Raw genomic sequence first — 21,340 nt, forward strand, 5'->3', positions numbered from 1 at the left:
CATTGACAGACTACAAGGAGGCAATGATGGGTGAGATCAAGATGTGCAGGGTGCAAAAAAAGTATGATGGGCTGTGAGGAAAAGGCAGTTTGAGGATGTGGCAGTTGTGGTTGATGCTTGTAAGGAGGCAGCGATGGATGATCTTAAGGGCTATTTGGAGAATGCTGAGACGTGTTATGCTGGGTGCATAACGGCCTGGTACGGCAACTGCTCTGCCCAGGACCATAAGAAAGTACAGAAGGTTGTGTGCACAGCCCAGACCATCACAGAAGCCAACCTTCCACCCATGGACTCCATTTACATGACCTGCTGCCGTGGAAGGGCATCATCAAAGACCTATTGCACCCTGGTAATGATCTCCTACAATCTCTTTCGTCAGGCAAAAGATACAGAAGCCTGAACACATGCACGAGCAGGTTCAGGAACAGCTTCTTTCCGGCTGTTATCAGACTGTTGAATGGACTCTAGCGTTAAATAATGTAACCCACAATGTAACTTGTATGCCTCTAAGTCTTTTTAATCTGTACGTCCTTTGCTTGCTGTGATCTGCCTATGCCACTCATAAACAAAGCTTTTCACTGTGTTTTGGTACATGTGACAATAAATAGATCAATCAGTCAATCAAGTACAAACTGTAGATCTTTTCAGCTTGGGAGAGTTACTGAAAGATGTGTAAGAGGTAGCAGAATAGGGAGGTGTTGAGAATGAAATTGAGGCAAAATTTGTGGAAGTTTTCTTATCTGAATTACGTGAAAGAGATGGCTGGATAAGATCGAAAAATAATTGAGATGTTATAGGCTCAGCAATGAAAATACATCAGTCCCTGTGTTGTGCATAGATCCCATTGCCGAGTCTGTTCATGAGTCAATTTGTACATAACTCGGAACACATTGCAGGACAATATAAAGCAGTTGTTTATAAGTACAGGAAATGTTTGTGTGTTGAATCTTTAAAATTACACCCCTGTAAGGGATTGGGTTTGTAAGTGTTCATAAGTTGGACTTTTGTAAATTGGGAACCCCTCTGTGTTATTGTCAGTGGACACAGAAGGAATTATGGTTACATATAGCGAAGCGTTCTTTTATTGTAACATTTGATTGTATTTTCAATATTTAATTGAATATTCTGAAGAGTCTTAATGTGAAGATTATGTTGAATACAAAATTATTCCAATAATCTCACCATGTTAGAATATCAAGAAGAAGTTGAGTAAGGCGAAAGAGCAGAAAAAAGGGAAAACACCTCAAATTATTTTTAAACAAAAGAAAGAAAATGTGGTCCAAAATTCTGCTGGTGTCGAAATTGCTAAGTACTAACATTGAATCACCTTGTGAAGTGTTGTGGCTTTAGCTGTTTGTAGTTTATTCAGTGTAGTGTGCTCAGAAGAGATTCTGCACCAATAGAATGCTTGCAATTGTATGTGCAACTGATGTTATCAGATGCCGCATTTTGTGATCATTCTTATCCCGTTATCGTCAGGGTACATCATTTCAATGCATCATTTGCCAGCCTGAATTTCACATTGCAGCAAGAAAAAAACATTTTTTTATGTAAGAGGTTTCTCAGGTTAGTCAAGTTACTATTTCTCACAAATTTTGGTTCACTTCCACATGATTTATATAGAACATGTGCTTTCCAATTTGTTAGGATTAAAGGAATAATATAATTGCAGGCTTCACATCACTGTTGTAAAAAATATTTTGTCAGCTAATTTTAGTCAGTTGTCTTGTGATTACACATTTTCTGATGTACTCTAAAGAGTTTTGATATCAAACAGTCTGTTTTGCTTAGCACAGATGCAAAGATGCATGTTAGCCATGGCCCTGTTGGCAGTACACTAATCTCTGAACTGTCCCGTTCCAGGGACTGAGCACCATAATGAAAATAGTACTGAGGAACCATTGAACTGTGAAATAGATGAGATTTCAAACTGAGGTCCCATTTGCCAGCTTGAATAAAAGCAGAAGACCCCCGGCACTGTTTCACAGAAGGACAGGGGAGTTATCCCGCTGTCCTTACTGATATTTACCCCTCAATCAACATCACAACAAATAAAATATCTAGTCATTAGGAAACTACTTGTGGGAGCTTACAGAGCACAACCTAGCTGCTTAATTCCATACATTACAATTGTGAATAAACTTCAAAAATGGTTTTGTTGGCTGTAAAATGCTTTTGACATGTTTGGTGATTGTGAAAAGTGCTATATAAACATTTTTATTTTCAAACTCCTTTGAGCACTAGCAATCTGCCTTGGACCTAATGTTGGAAGAGTGTATTCTGTATGAATGTGAATGGCACATTTTGTCACATCACACACTTTTGGGCCCAAACCTCACAGTTCTGAACAGTTTGATGTTAGAGTCTGTTACACACTCGAAATTTGCAAAACCACATTACGTTTTTTTTATTGAAGGCAGCAAAGGAGGCAGGATATTTTTTCCTGACAATCTGTTCAAGAATAAGCATATTTCTGACCACGAATAGATTTATTTCTGTTCTTAATAGAGTTATGTGTTCATCCGTAATTTTGACTTATCAGCCATATACTCATTCTTTATTATTAACTGCATAATCTTTTTCTTTTTGATAATTTGCCATACTGTTTAAAAAACTAGAGACCTAAAAGCCAAAAGGTTTTTAAGCCACTGCTAGATTGTGAGTGTGTCTGCTTTGCCATTATTTAGGGGGTTGGCCTGAGACTGGATTATGGATCTGGTGGGGATTGACGAAAATCAGATGTGAATGTGACTGGATGTAGTCTATATCTGAAGGTTATAGGAGACTGGTTTCAGGTTTGAGGCTAATGTGGGGACAGCTATTATGGATGGAGATTTATAAGGTGAACCTGTGCCTTGAGTCTGGAATGGCTGAGTATGGTTGTACAGAATCTGGGTGATAGTTGTAGTCCACTTCAGGGGCTCAGTATGAATTTGGACTGAAAAGGAAATGAAAGAACATGACATTTGACTGAGAAAGAAGATTGGGACTGCAAATTTTGGTTGTAAACCATCTGTGTTTTCTAGCACTGTCTGTCCTATTATGATATTATCCCATTTAAACAATGTCCAATCAACATTTGAGCGACTGATAGAAAGGTGGCTGCTGAGTGTTGAGGGCTATCTGCTGGTCACCTGCTCCTTGACTCCTATGCACACATGGGAAACACACGTAAAACAAAAACCATGCTGCCAGGCAAAATGTCATTGAGCAGAACATTGAATTGCTTAAACTGCATGGATTGCTCTTGAAAAACCCTGTGCTACTTAGTGTTGTGACTTTGCCTCCAGCACATTATTTTACCTAACCTGGAAATGCTTATGTTATCCCTCATAACGTAACAAACTGGGCACAGATATCATGGTATTGAAGAAACCAACAATCTATACAATTAACTTTATTTATAAACATTGCAATCACAGGCACATAAATGTGTTAGCTAGTATTAATCTACTAGTTTACAACAGAGGAGCATGCCTCAAATAGAGTATCATGCTTCAGGTGATTCCCTTAGACCACATACTGCATTATAATGGTGATATCAGGAGCATGTCTCTTAAAGTAACACTGACTTTGAGACATATCACAACAGTTATCAGAGTGTGTGTCATGATTTCATGGTATACTGTATTTTAAACATTTGCATCACCTTAAGAGTAATGCCTTTGCCACCAGGTTTATGGGAAACAGTTGAGGAAAAGGAACAGAAGGAAAGGAAAAGGAAGCTAAAGCAGAGATATCTTATTTCCATCAGGCTATTAGTGATCCACTCATCTGACTGCTATAGTGGTTCATATGACCCCAATTACTTTTTCCCAATCAGCCTACAGTTTACCTTGTCTAGTTACAAGCTATCACAGAGTCCTCTTGGTCACAGGGCAAAAAGAAAAGCCAATGCAAAATAGACATTGCAAAACATCTTAACAAATCAAACCACTCAAAGTTCACCAACTCCCCCTTGTGTACATTTACTTGGTGCTTGTCTTTCTTCTGCCTGTCTTAATGCAGTATGACTGATGAAAGGCTATTGGCATTGCGTGGGAGAGTCTTGCAGGCCAATCTCAATCAGCTCTGTAGCTCAGAGGCTCAGTCACAGAATACACCTTCCTTGTTTGGACAACAGTGATCTGGGCTGGCTCAGTGACAGGCGACAGCAAGAGTGTTCCAATATGGCAGCAGAAGCAGAACAAAGCTGTCACCCTCAAAGAGAACAACTGAATTGCACTCCAAGAGCTAGTCCAAATTCCCTGGGGTAAATTCTGAGCAATTCCTGCATTGTGGTGGGCAAAGGATTGCTGTAACACCCTGCAAATCCCTGAGCACACTTGCATTCCCAGCTGGAATTTCTAGCTTGAACTTGTGTAGCAACAAGCTGACCATTCATGACTTTAGCTTGAGTTTCCACTGCAAGTCTCAAACCTCTAATGTCTTCTGCTTGTATTGCAATGATCACTGAAATTTTGGCAATCAAACATGTATCATGGCTGGGTCCTCAAAATCAGAATTAGAACTGCCTAAAACTTCCGTGCTGGAAAAGATGAGCTGCAAACTCTGCACCAGGTATGTGTTAGGATTGTGTTGGGCACCTCCATGTTCCTTGACATCAACCACAAGCTTTCCAGTAGGCCTTCCTATGCAGCAAGCATATTCAGCTGCCTTTTTCTGTGGACCGTGCATCCAAGTTCTTGTTTGAATCTTTTGAATCAGAACTCATATGTAAATTGCTCTTCAGGAAGTTGGCACCATCCTTTCCCACTGTGATGGCTACAGGCCAATCATGCCCATTGTTTCATCATATGCAAATCCTGCCCCATTGGTACCTTCTAAATACATGATCTGTTGAGCTGGTCAGAGTGTCAGAGTGGTGCTTTTTTACCACCAGTTTCTTTATCTTTGGCATAGTGCGTTACTGGCTAGGCAAGTTACAGTTTGCAACAGGAGAAAGTTTTAATGATAGAGTTGCTTTGAGGAAAGGGATAGAAAGCAAGTGATACATTAATAGACTGCAGCTTTTAAATAAAAAGATATTGTGGGATGATGGGGAAGTGGACTGTGAGAAAGATGATAATGGGTGGCACAATGGCTCAGTGGTTAGCACTGCTGCTTCACAGTGCCAGGGACTCCGGTTTGATTTCAGCCTAGGTGAAGTTGCACGTTCTCCCCCGGGTCTGCGCGGGTTTCCTCCGGGTGCTCCAATTTCCTCCCACAGTCCAAAGATGTGAAGGTTAGGTGGATTGGCCATACTAATTTCCCTGTGTGTCAAGGGATGTGCAGGCTAAGTGGGTTAACCATGGTAAATGTGGGCTTATGGGAATAAGGTGGGATGCTGGGTCTGAGTGCGACACTCTTTAGAGGGTTAGTGTAGACTCAATGGACTGAATGGCCTCCATCTGCTTTTTTAGGAATTCTATGATTCTAATTAGTTAAGAACATACTGTCATCTTGGCTTTAGCCCCACTGCGGGTCCCAGCTTCAGCCACGGCTGCTGTGATGATGCTGAGCATTGTCTGTGCCTTCAAGTAAGGACAGACAGCTGTGCCTGGCCCTGCCAGTTTACACCTGCTGCTCGTGGTTGTGGGTTTACTTGTCTAATAACGGAGAGGGAAATGTTCTGAGAGTGTGGTACAATGCGCTTGACTGATGTGGCTATAATAGCTGGTTGTGTGTGGAAACTGAGATATGGGGGTGTGATGCTTGCAGCAGTGCGACGTGTGAGAGGCAGAGATGAAGCTCAATGTGAGGCATGAAATGCGGTCAGTAGAGCTTACTTCTCAAGTGAATGAAGGTAAAATGGTGAAGAGAACAGACCATGAGACTCAATGTTCATTTCTAAGGACGTGACATTTAAAAATACAAGCACTGACACGCACCTCTCATAGGATATCATTGATCTTATTATTGACTACCGCTGCCTCTTCAGAGTTTGCCTGGAAGCCCCTCATGGTCTTTGCTGCTGTGAACCTCTGGCATCAATGCACCTAGTGATGTTTAAAAGAACCACAGAACATGAGCCTTGTTTTATTGCATCAATTTTCAGGACTCTTCCTGCTCAGAACACACCCTTCTCCAGCCACCTACAGCACTAATTGCGACCAAAATACACCTACCTTTTTTCTAGCCTGTACCGTAGGCTAGAAAATAAAAATTGACAGAAAAAGTAGAAAGAATATATACATGGTCACTCAGACGCAATAGTTTCAATAAATATATAAAATACTGACTTTATCAGCAATGTCTACATCCCATAAAATAATTTTAAAAACATTGATAAGGTTAAAGGTAGGTCTTGTTCTTTTTATATTGTCAAAAATTATGGTGAAACTGGATTCTCAATATTCAGCTTTCATCATTTCACTTTAATAGCTGAGACTTCCATGGGTTAAAGGTGGTTTTAAAAAGGATGTTACTGACCTAAAATGACTGATATGATCACCTGACATGACCAGGCAACCTGTATGGTTCCTTAAATTTCCACTTAAATTCCTGGACTAACTCTTGCCATATTTTGGCTGTGTCACTTTCATCAAGTTTCATGGAGATTCCTTGAGATTTCTTGCATTATCATCCCAAACTCGCCTCATGAATGAACTACGATGCCCCTATCACGCCCCTCTTGTCTGATTCTACCACTCGCCGTAGCCAGAAGAACTCACCACTTCTGGCATATTCCTGAATAGACCGTCATCACTGGAACTTTAAAAGGCCGTTCTGCAGTTGACAGTCCAGAACGGCACTGGTTGAATAGTGACATGGATAGTGACATTTGCCTCCGACCTTTGCAGAGAAGGGGAATTTGCTGGCCCCATCACTTTGAAGACAGAGGCCTGCAGTTTCTGGTGATGGGTAGATGTGGAAGGTGGGGTCAGGGTTGCTAAGGCAGCATGTCCATTACCTCTAGCATCACCAGTGGAGGCCTCGAGATCAGACCCTGTCTGCCTGATCTGCCATTGGCACCCAGTCAATCACTTGTTTCTTGAAGTGTTTATTAGATGGATGTTAATGGGTGTGTCCTTTCTTCTGTGACTATTAGACATGTGTCACTTACTTTCATTCAGCATTGGAATATGCTCTAAGTGTAAAGCTATCTCTGACAGGTTACTCTGCTATTCAGATAAGGTGTCTTGTGACATAGGAGTCATGCCCTACCAGGCCCAGAAGTGTGTCATTAAAAGTTGAGAAAAGCGTATCTATTATTCAGACATGAGAATGACCAGAAATAATGATAAAACAGTCAAAACTCAAATTAAACACTAAAATTTTTAAGGAATCATTTTTATGTTGAAACATTAGCTCTGCTTCCCTCTCCAGGTACTGAGTTTTTCTGCACTTTATGACCATTGGACAAGGAAAATTTTTACATTTTTTAAGTCACTGACTTCTTACAAACTATTGCTCCGAAATTTAAAGGCAGATTAAGTCTGAACAAGAACATAAAACAAAACTTGCCTCCTCATTTCTCTGTGTTTCAAAAACTCTGATGTTGTCAGATGTCAGTTTGTGTCTTTCTCTCTCATGACTTTCAAAACACTTGATACCAACTGAATGAGCAGTATAATAGACAATTTGGTTCCAGGTTTCTGTATATTTCTTTGAAGTTCTAACTTGTCCTTAAAAAGAGGTATTGCTCCATCAAAATATTTACTGATTACAATGCAAATTTACAACATTTGCCTGTTTTGCTAAACATATCTGAAAGTCTTGTACCAGTGATTCTGTTCATCTGTCGATGCTACTCCCTGGGTTGAAGAGCGTCTGCAATTCTTAACTGCAAATTTCTATGAAAATTATTTTCAACCAGTGAAAAATATTGCAGAGTCTGACATAAGAGGCTATTTAACGTAGCTCATAGTTATTGTTGAGAAATGAGAGAATTTTGTGGACGTCCTGCAGTAAACAGCTTCATTTTATGACCTTGACTTTCACTAATGAAGAATGCTAAGTCAGGACTGGCATTGAGCAATGTTTATAAATATTGATGTAATTATTCGGAAAGTTGTTAGCTTGTTATATGTGCTAGTATTAACCACTGTCAGCTTGTGTTTGGAATGGAGTACTGCTACCAGGCCCCCTTTCTAGATTTTTTAAAAATCAATTTGTTGAGAGATTCTGTCACACACCTCTGGAGCAAGTGGGACTTGAACTGGGGTGTCCTAACTCAGAGACAGGGACACTATCATTGTACCACAAGAGCTCCCCTACCTGCTTTCTGTTTTGAGTCTAAGGACTTATCTAATTGAGTCGATTGAGTCTTATTGAGAAAAGGCACTTGCCTCACACAATTCAGATATAGTTTATTGCATTATAGCAAAAGATGCATATTACATTGACCGATTGTTGTCTTTATGTCTATCAGGAGCATGAGTTGATATGTCTGCTTTCATTGGTACTTTGTGCTGGACTGCTTCTTCTCTACCCTAAGTGACATCATCAGATCGGGTGGAAGTTAATGCGGCTTCAACCTTAACGCTTTCAGAACCCATGTCTTCGACAACACCCCCTCCACACCTCAATCAAGCTGTTTTCCCTGTATACATGCAACTATTTTTACATTTATCATTGTCCAGCTTCTCACCAAGTCTCTAAGTTCACAAATTCAGGCAGCCTACTGCACAATTCAGATCAGAAGTGCTACAGATGTGTTCATTGTGGATTGACTTGATGTTCAACAGCTCTCACATGCTGCAGCTGCAACACAACACAACACACCTGCCACAGGAAACTGTTGAGTCCAAAAGATTAAAGACTTCAAAGAAATATAGGGTTAAAGAGACAAAAGCATATGGAGAGAAAGCAGGAACAGGGTACTGACTAGGATGGTTAGCCATGATCATATTGAATGGCAGAACAGGCTCTGATGGCTGAATGATCTACTCCTCTCCTATATTCTATGTTTCTATAGTTCTACAACCTGCCATCTCTATAGTATTTTATCAAAGTTATTAAATAATATCAGTCTAGTATCCCTACTGTTTACACTTGAAGGATCCCCAGTTTGAACACTGCATTATAAATATTGTTTTTCCTTTTTATGTTTACACACCCATATCAATCTTGTATCTAACAAGCTATATGTAAGGAAAAGACAAACAAAGGATCACAGACCTGAACACACACTGAAGGTCTTAATGTTACCTTAAAGACTGGAAATATTCACCAATCCTACTCTCCAATTACATGCTTTATTGAGGCAAAAGCAATCAAAGATCTATTTCCTTCCTCCGCTGACCTGGTGGAGATGCTCAACTCAATTTGTTCATTCAGCAACCAAGATCCATTTATCCATTCAGACCTTCAAGAATGTCCAGCCTTTCAGGACAAACGGAGGTTTTGGAATATCCACCCTGGGTGCAATGGAAAGGATTCCAGCAAGGGAGCTTGTCAAGAAGGAAAAGTAACAGAAAATGTTGAAGCAAAACTTGATTGAAATACAAAGGCAAAATTCTAGAGATGCTGGAAATCTAAAATAAAAACAGAAAATGCTGGAACTACTGACAGTGATCAGACAGTGTCTGTGTAGAGAGAATCAGAGTTAACATTTCAGGATGATGTTGGTGTTTCATCAAGACTGGTAAACCCATTCTCCCAGGCTGACCTTTACCCATTCCTTTGTCTGCCCAAATGTTTTTCTCTCTCTCTGGGCTCCATCTCCACCTATTGTTCACTTCTTCCCCCATCCCTCCTGTAGCATATATATCAACCTTTTCTGAGCTACAGAAGGGTCACTGGACCTGAAATGTTAACTCTACTTTCTCTCCACACATGCTGATTAACCTGCTGAGTTTATCCAGCAATTTCTGTTTTTGTTTCTGATCAAGTGTCATCCAACTGAGACATTTCCCGTGGTTCTCTCTATTGCCTGACTTGCTGAGTTGACTTGAACCTAGGTTTTCTGGCTCAGAGGTAGAGTTACTACCAAAGCACCTCAAAAGTCCTTCCTGTTCCTCTTACCAGCTCTGTGCTGAAGGGTTTCATTTGGAATGCTGCTTTTGCATTGGGCCCACACTGACCCTCCGAAGAGCATCCCACTTCAGACCCAACATCCCCACCCCATCCCTGTAATCCTGCATTTCCCATGGCCAGTCCACTTAACCTGCACGCCTTTGAACAGTGGAAGAAACCTGGAGCACCCGGAGGAAACCCACGCAGACACGGGGAGAATGTGCAAACTCCACTCAGACAGTTGCCCAAGGCTGGAATTGAACCCGGGTCCCTGGTGCTGTGAGGTAACAGCGCTATTCATTGAGCCAGTGAAGCTGTGCTTTTTTAAAATTAAGTTGTGCATAGGCCAGAATTCATTGTAATTCAATATTTGCAAAATGAAATCTAATCTGTTTCTACCAGGAACAATAGGTCCTAACACCTAATGCCATTCTCCTCCCTGATGCCTAATGCAGCTCGGTTTGCTTGACATAGAAGGACCTCACTAACATGCTCAATGCTTAACCCAACATGCAGTTTATCACCTGCCTACTTCCATTACGAAGATAAACACCCATGCTCCTAGTTCATCGCTGTATTCATTGAAATCTTCATTCATGCATTTAATACCTTTTTAACATCCTTCACACTAAATATAAACTCCAACTTAATCAAATTTCTGCTACCTGTCTCCTATCTTGTATAATATTCCACACACTTATCCCTCCTATCCTAGCAGACCCTCATTGCATCCCTGAACATCAGCACACCAATTTGAAACTTCACATTTAGGCTTCAAGTGCTTCCAATATTTTGCTCAATCTGGCCTTTATAACCTCCTGTTACTTTTCTATTCATATTGGTTCACTTCCCATCCTGCTCATGTTGCATCACCCCTGTCACCAACCCATCATCAGTGGCAAAACTTTCAGCTAAGAAACTTCTACAGTTTGCCGCCCTCTCCATTTTGTTCCGTCTTTTCCCATCATTACAAGTCCTTTTAACATAATCTCTTCAACTGTACTTGTAATCATTCCCCCTCCAGCATTAATGCTTCTTTAGATCCGATACCCTTCCAGAGGGTATATTGGTTCATCTTGATTTGTATTAAATGTATGTAATTGAATATAATTAGTGACATTGATATATGTGATTTGGTCTGAAACTGTATAGTGAACCATTTCGTTTCTTTATCAGTCTTTCAGAATCAGTACCTGTTGTTTTAAGTTTAGGTAGGGCCTTGAATAAGAAGATTGACATGGAAGGTAATATTTTGAAACCAAGAGTATATTAATTCTACTTTTTCCTTTTCTTTCAGGAAGGAAAATGTCCAAGAATTGGGTGAGTTTCATTTCATATGGCAATTGAGTTACAGTATAAGAATGCCAGTGCCATGGGTTTTTCAATAAAGATGGATTTATATTAAAATAAACATTGTCATGTTAAATCATATAAGATTTTCTTCATAGCTCAGTGGATAAACCCAAAAGATACTAATTTGTACAGCCTAGGAAAGTCCCAGGTTTGGTATATGCTAATTTTATTGATTTCAAAATAGATAGCATTTGGTGGTAAAAATGGTCTAAAAGCACATTTGGTTGTTGGGAAGTGACAATTTAAAAAAAAAAATCAGTAAAATTAGTTTGTGAGATGTAAATTCAGAAATTAAAACTTTCCCAGAAAGTCTATTCTCAATATTGCATTTACGAATATTTCTCCATTATAACTCATGCTGACACTGCTTTGCTTGCAGTAATGTTTCAGAATTGCTATCAGGGCTTTAGTGACAAAAACCTATATATGTTTTTATTGCTAGTGGATTGCAATTTTCCATTTCAAAATACATTGAAAATTCCTATCATTTTTGTATCCCACCACAACGCAGAAATCGATCATACCAAAATCACAAATGACATTCTATTTGGCTTTGACTATGGTCATTTTTCTTATTTCATCTGCAGCTTCTGATATTTTTGACCACACTCTCCTCCTTTTATGCCTTTCCTCCATCATCTATCAAATTGGATTGCCCATGCATGGTTTCATTCCTTTTATGTATCCAGTTGTAGCCAGAGCTGGAGTAGGACATTAGGCCCCTTGATGCTGCTTCATGATTATATAAGGTCTTGCCTAGTATGATTTTTGATATCAACTCCACTTTCTTGCCTGCCCTCATATCCTGGCTGTCTTATAGATCAAAAACATGTCTAACTTGGCTTTGAATGCATTAAATGACCCAGTCTGCTCTGTTCCCTGGGTAGAGAATGGTAAAAATTAATGATGTTCATGGAAAATTTCCTCCTGTTCTCTCTTTTAAATGAGGGAAACCTTATTCTGAAACCGATCCTAGTTTCTAAAAGGGGAAACATCCTCACAACATATAGACTCTCAGAATCTTATATGGTTCATCTCTCACTCCTCTACACTTCAGTGAGTATCAATTCAACCTTTTCAATCTTTTTTCATTAGACAGAACATCAGGTTTAACATGTGCACCCAGCTCCACATCAAAACTACCACTTTTGAGCTCTCCACCGTCCCTGATTTGTCATCCAGTTTTGCTAACATACACTTTTGGATGAGCAGAAATCTGCTCCAATTAATTTGTTTAAGAAAAGCTGTAAGGAGAAGCCTGGAAATTATAAATCTGTACGTCTGACATTGGTGATGGGTAAGTTGTTGAAGGTGATTCGGAAAGGTAGGATTTACATGCATTTGGAGAGGCAAAGATTGATTAGGGATAGTCAGCATTGTTTTAATGCAAGGAAAATTGTGTCTCACAAACTTGATTGAGTATTTTTAATTAAAGTAACCAAAAAGATTCATGAAGGCAGAGCAGTAGACATTTATTACTTGGACTTTAGTAAAATCTTTGACAAAGTTCTGCACGGTAGACTATTAGTAAAGTTAGATCGTATGATATTCAGAATGAACTTGCCAATTGGATGCAAAATTGGCTTTACTGTGGGAGACAGAGGGTCCTGAATATACCTGAAAGTGAACAATGGGACTAAGGCAGCAATTTGACCTTTGAGGGTCATATATAAAGCCCCTTTGAAACTGCCTCTACCTATGCAGGAACAAATGTTTTTTGCAGTCTTCCTTTCTGCCTCTTTCTTGCTATAGCTGTATGCCATGTTAAGGAAATACATATTTTTTACCATATGATTTTTAAAAAATTATATCACTGTTCTGTTTGAAACTATTGCTAGATGTACTCTCTCTTATGACAAAGTCAGGCTTGAAAACTCATATTTGCCCGTGTTGGTTATCCCTAATACACTTATCAGTCTCCAGTGCTGGAATGAAGGCGATATTTTTATGGTTACACACTAAGAGGTTCCTTTTCGCTCACAGCTCCATTGTAATTTAAAATCAGTTTGAAGATGCCTGTTGATATGAGCAAATCTGGGTCTTGGCTGAATTTCTCATTGTGCATTAAATCCACAATGTAGTGATTCAGTCAGGGCGCCATTGCTCCTTTGATGTTCGATTCCATGACCAAGAGACAAACTCAGCATTCTGGATTCTTCCAAGACAAGGTTACGTTCTGTAATATTAAAGAAAGAAAAGAACAGTTACATGATCAAAGTGATTCATACAATTGGGGTAGATTTATTGGGGTAGAAATGTATTATACTGAACATTGGTGAGGCCTCTTCTGCAACACTATGTCCAATTTGGGTCATCAAGTTGTAGGAAGCATATTATTATGCTGGAGATGGTTCAGAAGAGATTTAACATAATATTGCTGGGTATGGAAGGTTTGAGTTATACCGAAAGTCTGGATAGGCTGGGACTTTTTTTAAACTAGAGGATAGGGGATTGAGAGTCAACCTGATAGAAGTTTATAAAATAATGTGAGGTATGGATACAGTCATTGGTAATTGTCTTTTCCCTAGGCTGGGGTTTTCAAGACCAGGACACATTTTTAAAGTGAGAGGAGAGAGATTTAATAAAAACATGGGAGGCAATTTTTTACACAGAGGGTGGTTCACATGTGGAATGAACTTCATGAGGAAGTGATGGATGTGGGTACAAGTACAACGTTTCAAAGACATTTGGGTAGGTACATGTAGGTACGTGAAAAGGAAAGGTTTGGAGGGATATGGACCAGGAGCAGGCAGGTGGGACTAGTTGAGTTTGGGATTATGTTTGGCATGGACTGGTTGGATGTTTCCATGCTGTATGACTCTATGGTGAGTAGTCAGATAATCTAATAGATCATGATATGGCATCAGTTTGGGTGAAAATAAGTCATAGATGGAGTTGTCTTTAGGCCCCAAAGAGTTGCCTCATTGTAGGACAAAACATAAATCAGGAGATATGGAGGCATGTAAAAAGAACACCAGACATCTCCACTGATCAGCATATTAATTGAACGAATCAGAAGGGTCCACTCCCTCTCTCCCTTCCTCTCCCACACCTTTGATGATCTGCTTTACTCTTACCAGGCTTTGCATGTAAGTTAATGAATTGGAAATCATGGATGATTTACTGGTGGTGGCTAAGAGATGAAAAATACCATGGGTGATGTGGTGATGGGGAGAAAAGACATTCAGTTCTAAGTAAGAGCACTAATATATATATAAATCAAACAAAAGAGAAAGGCATAAATCAGATGGGCAAGAGTGACATGTCAGAAAAATTTATAGAGTGCATCAGAGAATGTTTGTTTCTGAGAGCAGTATATTGCTGAACCTACCCTGGAACAGGCTATTTTAAATGTAGCAATGTGTAATGAGGTAGGATTAATAAGAGATCTGATATTAAGGATCCTCTAGGTAACAAAAAGGTAGAATTTTAAATAAAATTTGAGGGAGAGTAAACTGGTGTCCTCAACTTAAAGAAGGCCAGAAGGTTCGAAGAAAGAGTTGCCTAAAGTGGGCTGAAATAGATTAGTAGCGCTCAGCAAAAATTTATTAGTCAAATAGAAGGACACAATGGGAAGGAGGAAACACCCGTGATTAGTAGAGGCAATCAAACAAAATTTCCAATCACAAACTTTGGGATACAATGTGGCCATCTTAGTCATGTGGCAGAGGGTTGGAAATTTTTTGGATCCAGCAGCAAATGACTAAGATGTTAACTAAATGAGAGAAAATTGCTTATGAAAGTAAATTGGCAAGGAATATGAAAACAAACATTGAGAACTTATAGAGGTATATATAAAGAAAGAGAGCAGCTAAGATGTGTGTGGGACTCTGTGCAGATGTAATGTTGATTTAAATGTAGGTAACCAGTAAATGGCAGATAATTCAAATCAATATTTTGCATATTTCTTCATGATAGAGGACATGACATTCGAAGGATATCAGATAAACAAGGTGCTAACAAGATAAAATGTCTTTTTAACAGTCTCTATAATGAGGGACAATATACTTGACAAACTAATGGGACTGAAAACAGACAGGTTAACAGAACCAAGAGTTTTAAAGAAAGTGGCTACAGATATAGTGGAGGCATTGCTCAAAATATTCCAGAACTCTGTGGATTTTGGGAGAGTTCCAGTGGATTGCAAAGAGGCTAAAGAGGCCCCTGTTCAAGAGGGATAGAGACAGAAAGCAGGAAATGACAGGCAGTTAGCCTAACATCTTCATTGGGAAAATGCTAGAGCCCATTACAAAGGAAGAAATAGCAGAACATTTAGAAAATCTTTGCACAATGAAACAAAGTCAACATGGTTTTGTGAAAGGAAAATCTTCTGTTGCAAATTTGTGAGGGCACTTTGAGAATGTAGTGAAATTCATAGAGTGTAGATGTTGTGTTTTAGATTTCCAGATTGTGTTAGATAAGTTGTCACACAAAATGTAATTGCACATGATCAGAACTCACAGTCTTGGGAGTCATGTGTTAGCATGGTTTGAGGATTAGTGAACACACAAAAGGCAGAGAGAATTAATTAATGGGTCTTTTTCAAGTTTGAAAGCAGTAAGCAGTGGAATGTTACAATGGTCAGTCATAAGGTCTCAGGTATTTAGTATGTATATAAATCAGTTGGTAGAGGGGATGAAGTGTAATGCATCCAATTTTGCTGACAAAACAAAACTAGATGGGTGGGCATGTGGTGATGAGGATACGATATTATGGCATGGGGATGTAAAGAGATTGAGTGAGTGAGCAGAAACTTGGCAGATTGAGTTTATTGTAGGAAATTGTGAGGTCATGCACCTTGGTAGGATGAATCAAAAAGTGCAGGGATCTGGGCATTCTTGCGCATGAAACACAAAACGTTAGCACTCAGTTCAATGAGTAATTAAGAAGGCAAATTAAATTTTGGCTATCATCGCATGGGGTTTGAGGTTTAAAAATATGAAAACCTTGTTTTAACTTGACAGGTGTTGGTGAGGTCACACCTGGAGTGCTGTGTACAGTTTCTAATAAAGAATATAGTAGCATTGAAGACTGTTTAAAGAGATTCATAGGCTGATTCCTGGGTTGAATTGGTTGACTTGCTGATCAGGTTTAGGAAAATAGGTGAATGCTTGGTATTTCTTCTGTGGCTTAGAACTGAGATGAGGAGGAATTTCTTTAGCCAGAGGGTGGTGAATCTGTGGAATGCATTGCCACAGAAAGCTGTGGAGCCACATCACTGAGTGTATTTAAGACGGAGATAGATAGGTTGTTAATTAGTAAGGGGATCAAAGCTTGAGTGGAAAAGACGTGAGAATGAGGTTGAGAAACATGTCAGACATGATTATTTGGCAGAACAGACTTGATTGGCTAAACGGCCTAATTCTGCTCCTGTACATTATAATCTTATGCTCTTTTTTGCTTGACCAAGTGGTTTAAAGCAGGATACATTATTGTAGCTGAAGACTACAGCTGACAAATTAATTTTTCAAATATTTAACACCCAAACTAATTAATTTACTAGAAATGGCTAGGCAAGTGATGTGTTGCCACAATAGTATGAGGGAACTGCTGGATGTTTTGACTACTTGAAGAACGTTGACTTAGAGTTGATGAGTTGGAATCCAAGATGCAGACACTGCACCACATAGGGAGCGGGAGAGTTATCTTGACACTGTGTTTCAGGAGACAGTCACATCCCTTAGATTCATTACATCAAATTTGATCCTTGGTCAGGAATAATAGGGTATGGCTGCAATTAAGGCAGATAATGGGTTTCAGAATTTGTGGGCACAGACTGCAGGGAGCATGCTCGAATTGTGGTACAGTGTGCTATTCAGTGGAGAGAGAAAACTGAACTACAGAACCAATAGGGGATTGCTTAGTTAGGAGGATGGATTTGTTCTCTGCAGCAAAGACAGAGAGTCCGGAAGACCGTGTTGCCTTCCTGATGTCGAGCTTTAGGACATCTCTTCTGGGCTGTAGAAGAACTTGGACTTAGAGGGGCGGTATCTAGTTGTCACAGTCCAAATATTTAGAAATGACATTGGTAGGACTCGGACAGAGGTTAGCTCAGGGCTAAATTAAAAAGCATTATGAAGTTAATAGCTTCAGAGTTACACACTGAAACACATGAAAATTACAACAGGGTAAATAACACTGGACAGGTAAATATGTGGATCAAAGATTGGTGAAGGAGAAGAGTTCTGATTCATGGGGCATGTAAGAAGGGCATGATGGTTGCCATTGATGATTTTAATCTGCATGTTGACTGGACAAATCAGAAGTGCAGGGGTAACACGGCAGACAGATTTGTAAAGTGCATCAGTGATTTCTTCTTAAAGAGCTACATTACAGGACCTGACAACAGACTATTCTAGATCTAGAAATGTGTTGTAGGGTAAGATTAATGAGAGATCTAGTGGTTAAGAATCCACTGGTGGTTGGCAGTCACAACATGGTAGAGTTTCAAATTCAGTTTGAGGGAGAGCAATTCAGGTCTTAGACCAGTGGGCTCAAGTTAAATAAGGACAATTACAGGGGGATGAAGGAAGAGTTGTGTAAAGTGGTTTGAGAAACTACACTCAGGGAAATTCAGTGCATGAGTAATGAAAGACATTTGAATAGATATTTCACAATGCTCAGCAGAATTTTATTCGATGAAAGGGATGAATCACTTGTGGTTTGTGAAGGCGGTGAAGGAGAGTATCCAATCAAAAACTAAAGCATACACAGCAGAGAAAACTAGTGGCAGGCCTGAGGATTAGGATGTTTTGAAGAACCAGCAGCAAATGACTGAAAAATAGGGAGAAGAATTATTATGAGACCATAAGACCATATGATAAAAGAGGCCATTTGGCCCATCAGATCTGCTCCACCATTCAATCATGGCTGATACATTTCCTAATCCCATTTTCCTGCCTTCTCCCTGTAACTGTTGATCCCCTTACTAATCAAGAACCTATCTATCTCTCTCTTAAATATGCTCAATGACTTGGCTTCCACAACCCTCTGCGGCAATTGGTTCTACAAATTCTCCACCCTCTGGCTGAAGAAATTTCTCCATATCTTTGTTTGAAAGGGGCATCCCTTCTGTCTGAGGTCCTCATGTCCTAGTCTCTCCTACTCAGGGAAACATCTTCACCACATCCACTCTATCCAGGTCTCTCAGTATTCTGTAAGTCCCCCACCATCCTTCTAAATTCCAATGAGTACAGACCCAAAGTCCTCACCCACTCCTCATATGGCAAATCCTTCATTCCTGGGATCATTCAGACGAACCTCCTTTAGACTCCCTCTAATGCCAGCACGTCATTCCTTAGTTACATGACACAAAACTGCTCACATAAATTCCAATTGTGGTATGACCTCAATTGGCCTCATATGTCTTTATATAGTATCAGCAGTACATATCTGCTGTTGTATTCTAGTCTTCTTGAGATGAATGCTAACATTGCATTTGCCTTCTTAATTGCCAACTGAACCTACATGTTAACCTTAAGAGAATCCAGAATTGTCGCACATTCTGGGATGTTACACATTCCAGAAGCCCCAGGATATTTAAACAATCAGAATCACTTAAATTGCTGACTTCTTGAAGTTTTTTGCTCAACAGTGGATTAATAAAGCTATTTTAGTTGATATGAGAAACAGAGAAAAGCATGTAGCTGAGCTATTTTGTGTTTCCAAAATAAATCTCTGACATCACAGTGTCAGATTGTGTCAGTTCCTTGCAGCTTTCAAATATGCTTCACGTGTAATTTGAGTTAACTGAATGAACCTTCTTTTTCCTTGTGATTGGGTTGTACAACTCTTTCGAAATAGGCTTGTATCTCTAGGTTCTTTGCATCTGGTTTATTTCTTAGCATATTAATGAACATAAAGTTTCATTGAGGTTAACACAGCTTTGAAGTGTAGTGATCATTTGTGTTTAGCTCTGCTTTTCCAACTCTGGGTATCTGACTAAGCATTCAACAGTTTGACAGTGTGACCTGCCTCACAAATGTGTGTTTCCTTTAGAAAAAACAACTTTTAGTAGGCTTTGTTTTATTTTGTACTCGTCTTTAGCCCTTGCAAAGCATAATAGTGTGGGATTTGATCAAATACTTAAGTTCAGGCAGGTTATGTCAAACCTGTGCTTTTATAATTCATTTTATTAAATTTAAGAGGGACTCCTGTCTAAAAAAAGTAGGTAGCTGAGACAACCTGGTTAGCTAGCAAAGTTCCCTATTCCCCTGATGAGCTCAGGAGTTGCAGCCAATCATTGGAAGAGACCCAATGTAGGAATCAGTGCTGTAATAATTTCAATGAGGTGGGTATACTAAGATCTCCAGATATTCATTTTGATTTAAACAGCTGAGGCAGGTTGTGAATATGACCCTTGTGCTCAGAAATCAGAGTTTTCCAATATTACACCTGCCGTCTTGAATTTGATGCTTATTTCTCAGCATAATCTGTTTAAAATATTTTTTAAAATGAATTCAGTATAATATGGTGTATTTCTTCTGTTTATAAACATTTTACTTAAATAGAAGTTGTGTAATAAATATTGTGACTTGCATACATTGGCTTTATGTTTTATCACCCTGATTTTGATTTTGTCAATATAGAATTTTTGTGTCTTTTTTTTAATATAAAAGGACTGAAACTTTAAGATCTAAGACAATATATTATCAATTCTAGGTGAACAGCAGGATACCGAATCAAAAGTAAGTATCCATATATTTTTGTGTGCTTTATCATACATCTAAAGTTTTAATCAAATGAAATTGACAATATGGGTAATTCTTTTGCACTTCCCTCCTTTATGCAATCTCAGCAATTAAAGCAGCTTTGTCTTTGTGAAACTGCTGGATGAATCCTTTAACTTGCCGATGATTGTATGATTCAATAAAGCAGATTCTATCAGAACATACCATTGTGTTCCCTAAATGTTGTTTAATTGTGATAAAATTCCTTCCATAACAAAGCATGTTTTTTTTCTCCCAAATTCAACCAGGAAATATTGGAAGACTCAGCAGGTCAGGCAGCATCTGAAAAGGGATAAAGGTCAACGGATAAAGCCTGGTCAAATGTTGTGAGCGGGAACTCCTCTATCTTTTCACAGATGCTGCCTGATCGGCTGGGTGTTTCCAACATCTTTCGGTTTGATTTCAGGTTTGCAGTAGCTACAGTATTTTGCTTTACATTTTGTCAAATGTTTTTATATAAAGACAGTGGTTATTTAACTGAATCGATGGAGGGGGAAATGAGCACAAAACCAACATTTATAATTAATGATGCAAATATAAATATCAACACTGAAAAAAGCAACATCAATATATTCCTCCAAAATAGTTTTCAGGAATATTTTCATAAGTAGGTGTCCTGTTAGGTGAGAGGAGAATCATTTCATTTTTACTTTTATTTTCATTGCTGGTGACGTTAGCAATATGTTATTTAACATGCAGTGCTGTACTTTGTTCCTTTATGTACGTGTGTTTCTTCTTAAATGATTAAAAGTTGCATATTTATCTTAGAAATTAGTAAATCATAATCACTTCAAAAATATTTTCATTTAGTAATCTTTCCATTCAGCTTCATATAAACCTTTTGTTCAGAGCACAGTTATTTCATGATGTTACTGATTTCATAAATGACACGATATTAGAGGAGCCAGACTATGCCACTAGTGTCAGGCCAATACAGTAAGGTGTAAAAGGTAAAGGTGGCACTCTCTGCCAACTTGTTATGGAAAGAGTGATAAATGTCCGCACCTAAATGTTTTTTCATAGTGAGGAGATAGCAAGAACTGCAGATGCTGGAGTCAGAGATAACACAGTGAGGAGCTGGAGGAACACAACAGGCCAGGCAGCATCAGAGGAGCCGGAAAGCTGATATTTCGGGTCAGGACCCTTCTTCAGAAATCACCCCGTTTTGGTGCTTGAAAGTTGCTGAGACTCCAAACCTGTCAGAGTTGAGGTGGGGTGGGGGTCAGCAAGGGAAGGACAGGGGAGAGGGTCAAAGACATGTGGGAGTGGAGGGTGATGGGGGAGGGAAAGAGGGGAGTGCCAGTGGGAGTTGTTTAATC

The 21,340-nt window shown here is 39.3% G+C and overlaps 1 protein-coding gene across 1 annotated transcript in view; it reads left to right on the forward strand.

Annotated features, from left to right (window-relative positions):
• si:ch211-214p13.7 overlaps positions 1 to 21,340 on the forward strand; it is a 37,787-nt gene that overhangs the window by 12,243 nt on the left and 4,204 nt on the right. Inside the window, exons 2-3 of the mRNA XM_048603237.1 lie at positions 11,237 to 11,259; positions 19,954 to 19,979. Coding sequence (XP_048459194.1) covers positions 11,237 to 11,259; positions 19,954 to 19,979 — 49 coding nt within the window. The remainder of the gene's footprint in view (positions 1 to 11,236; positions 11,260 to 19,953; positions 19,980 to 21,340) is intronic.

The sequence above is a fragment of the Rhincodon typus genome, chromosome 11, assembly GCF_021869965.1.
Source record: "Rhincodon typus isolate 14 chromosome 11, sRhiTyp1.1, whole genome shotgun sequence".
NCBI lineage: Eukaryota > Metazoa > Chordata > Chondrichthyes > Orectolobiformes > Rhincodontidae > Rhincodon > Rhincodon typus.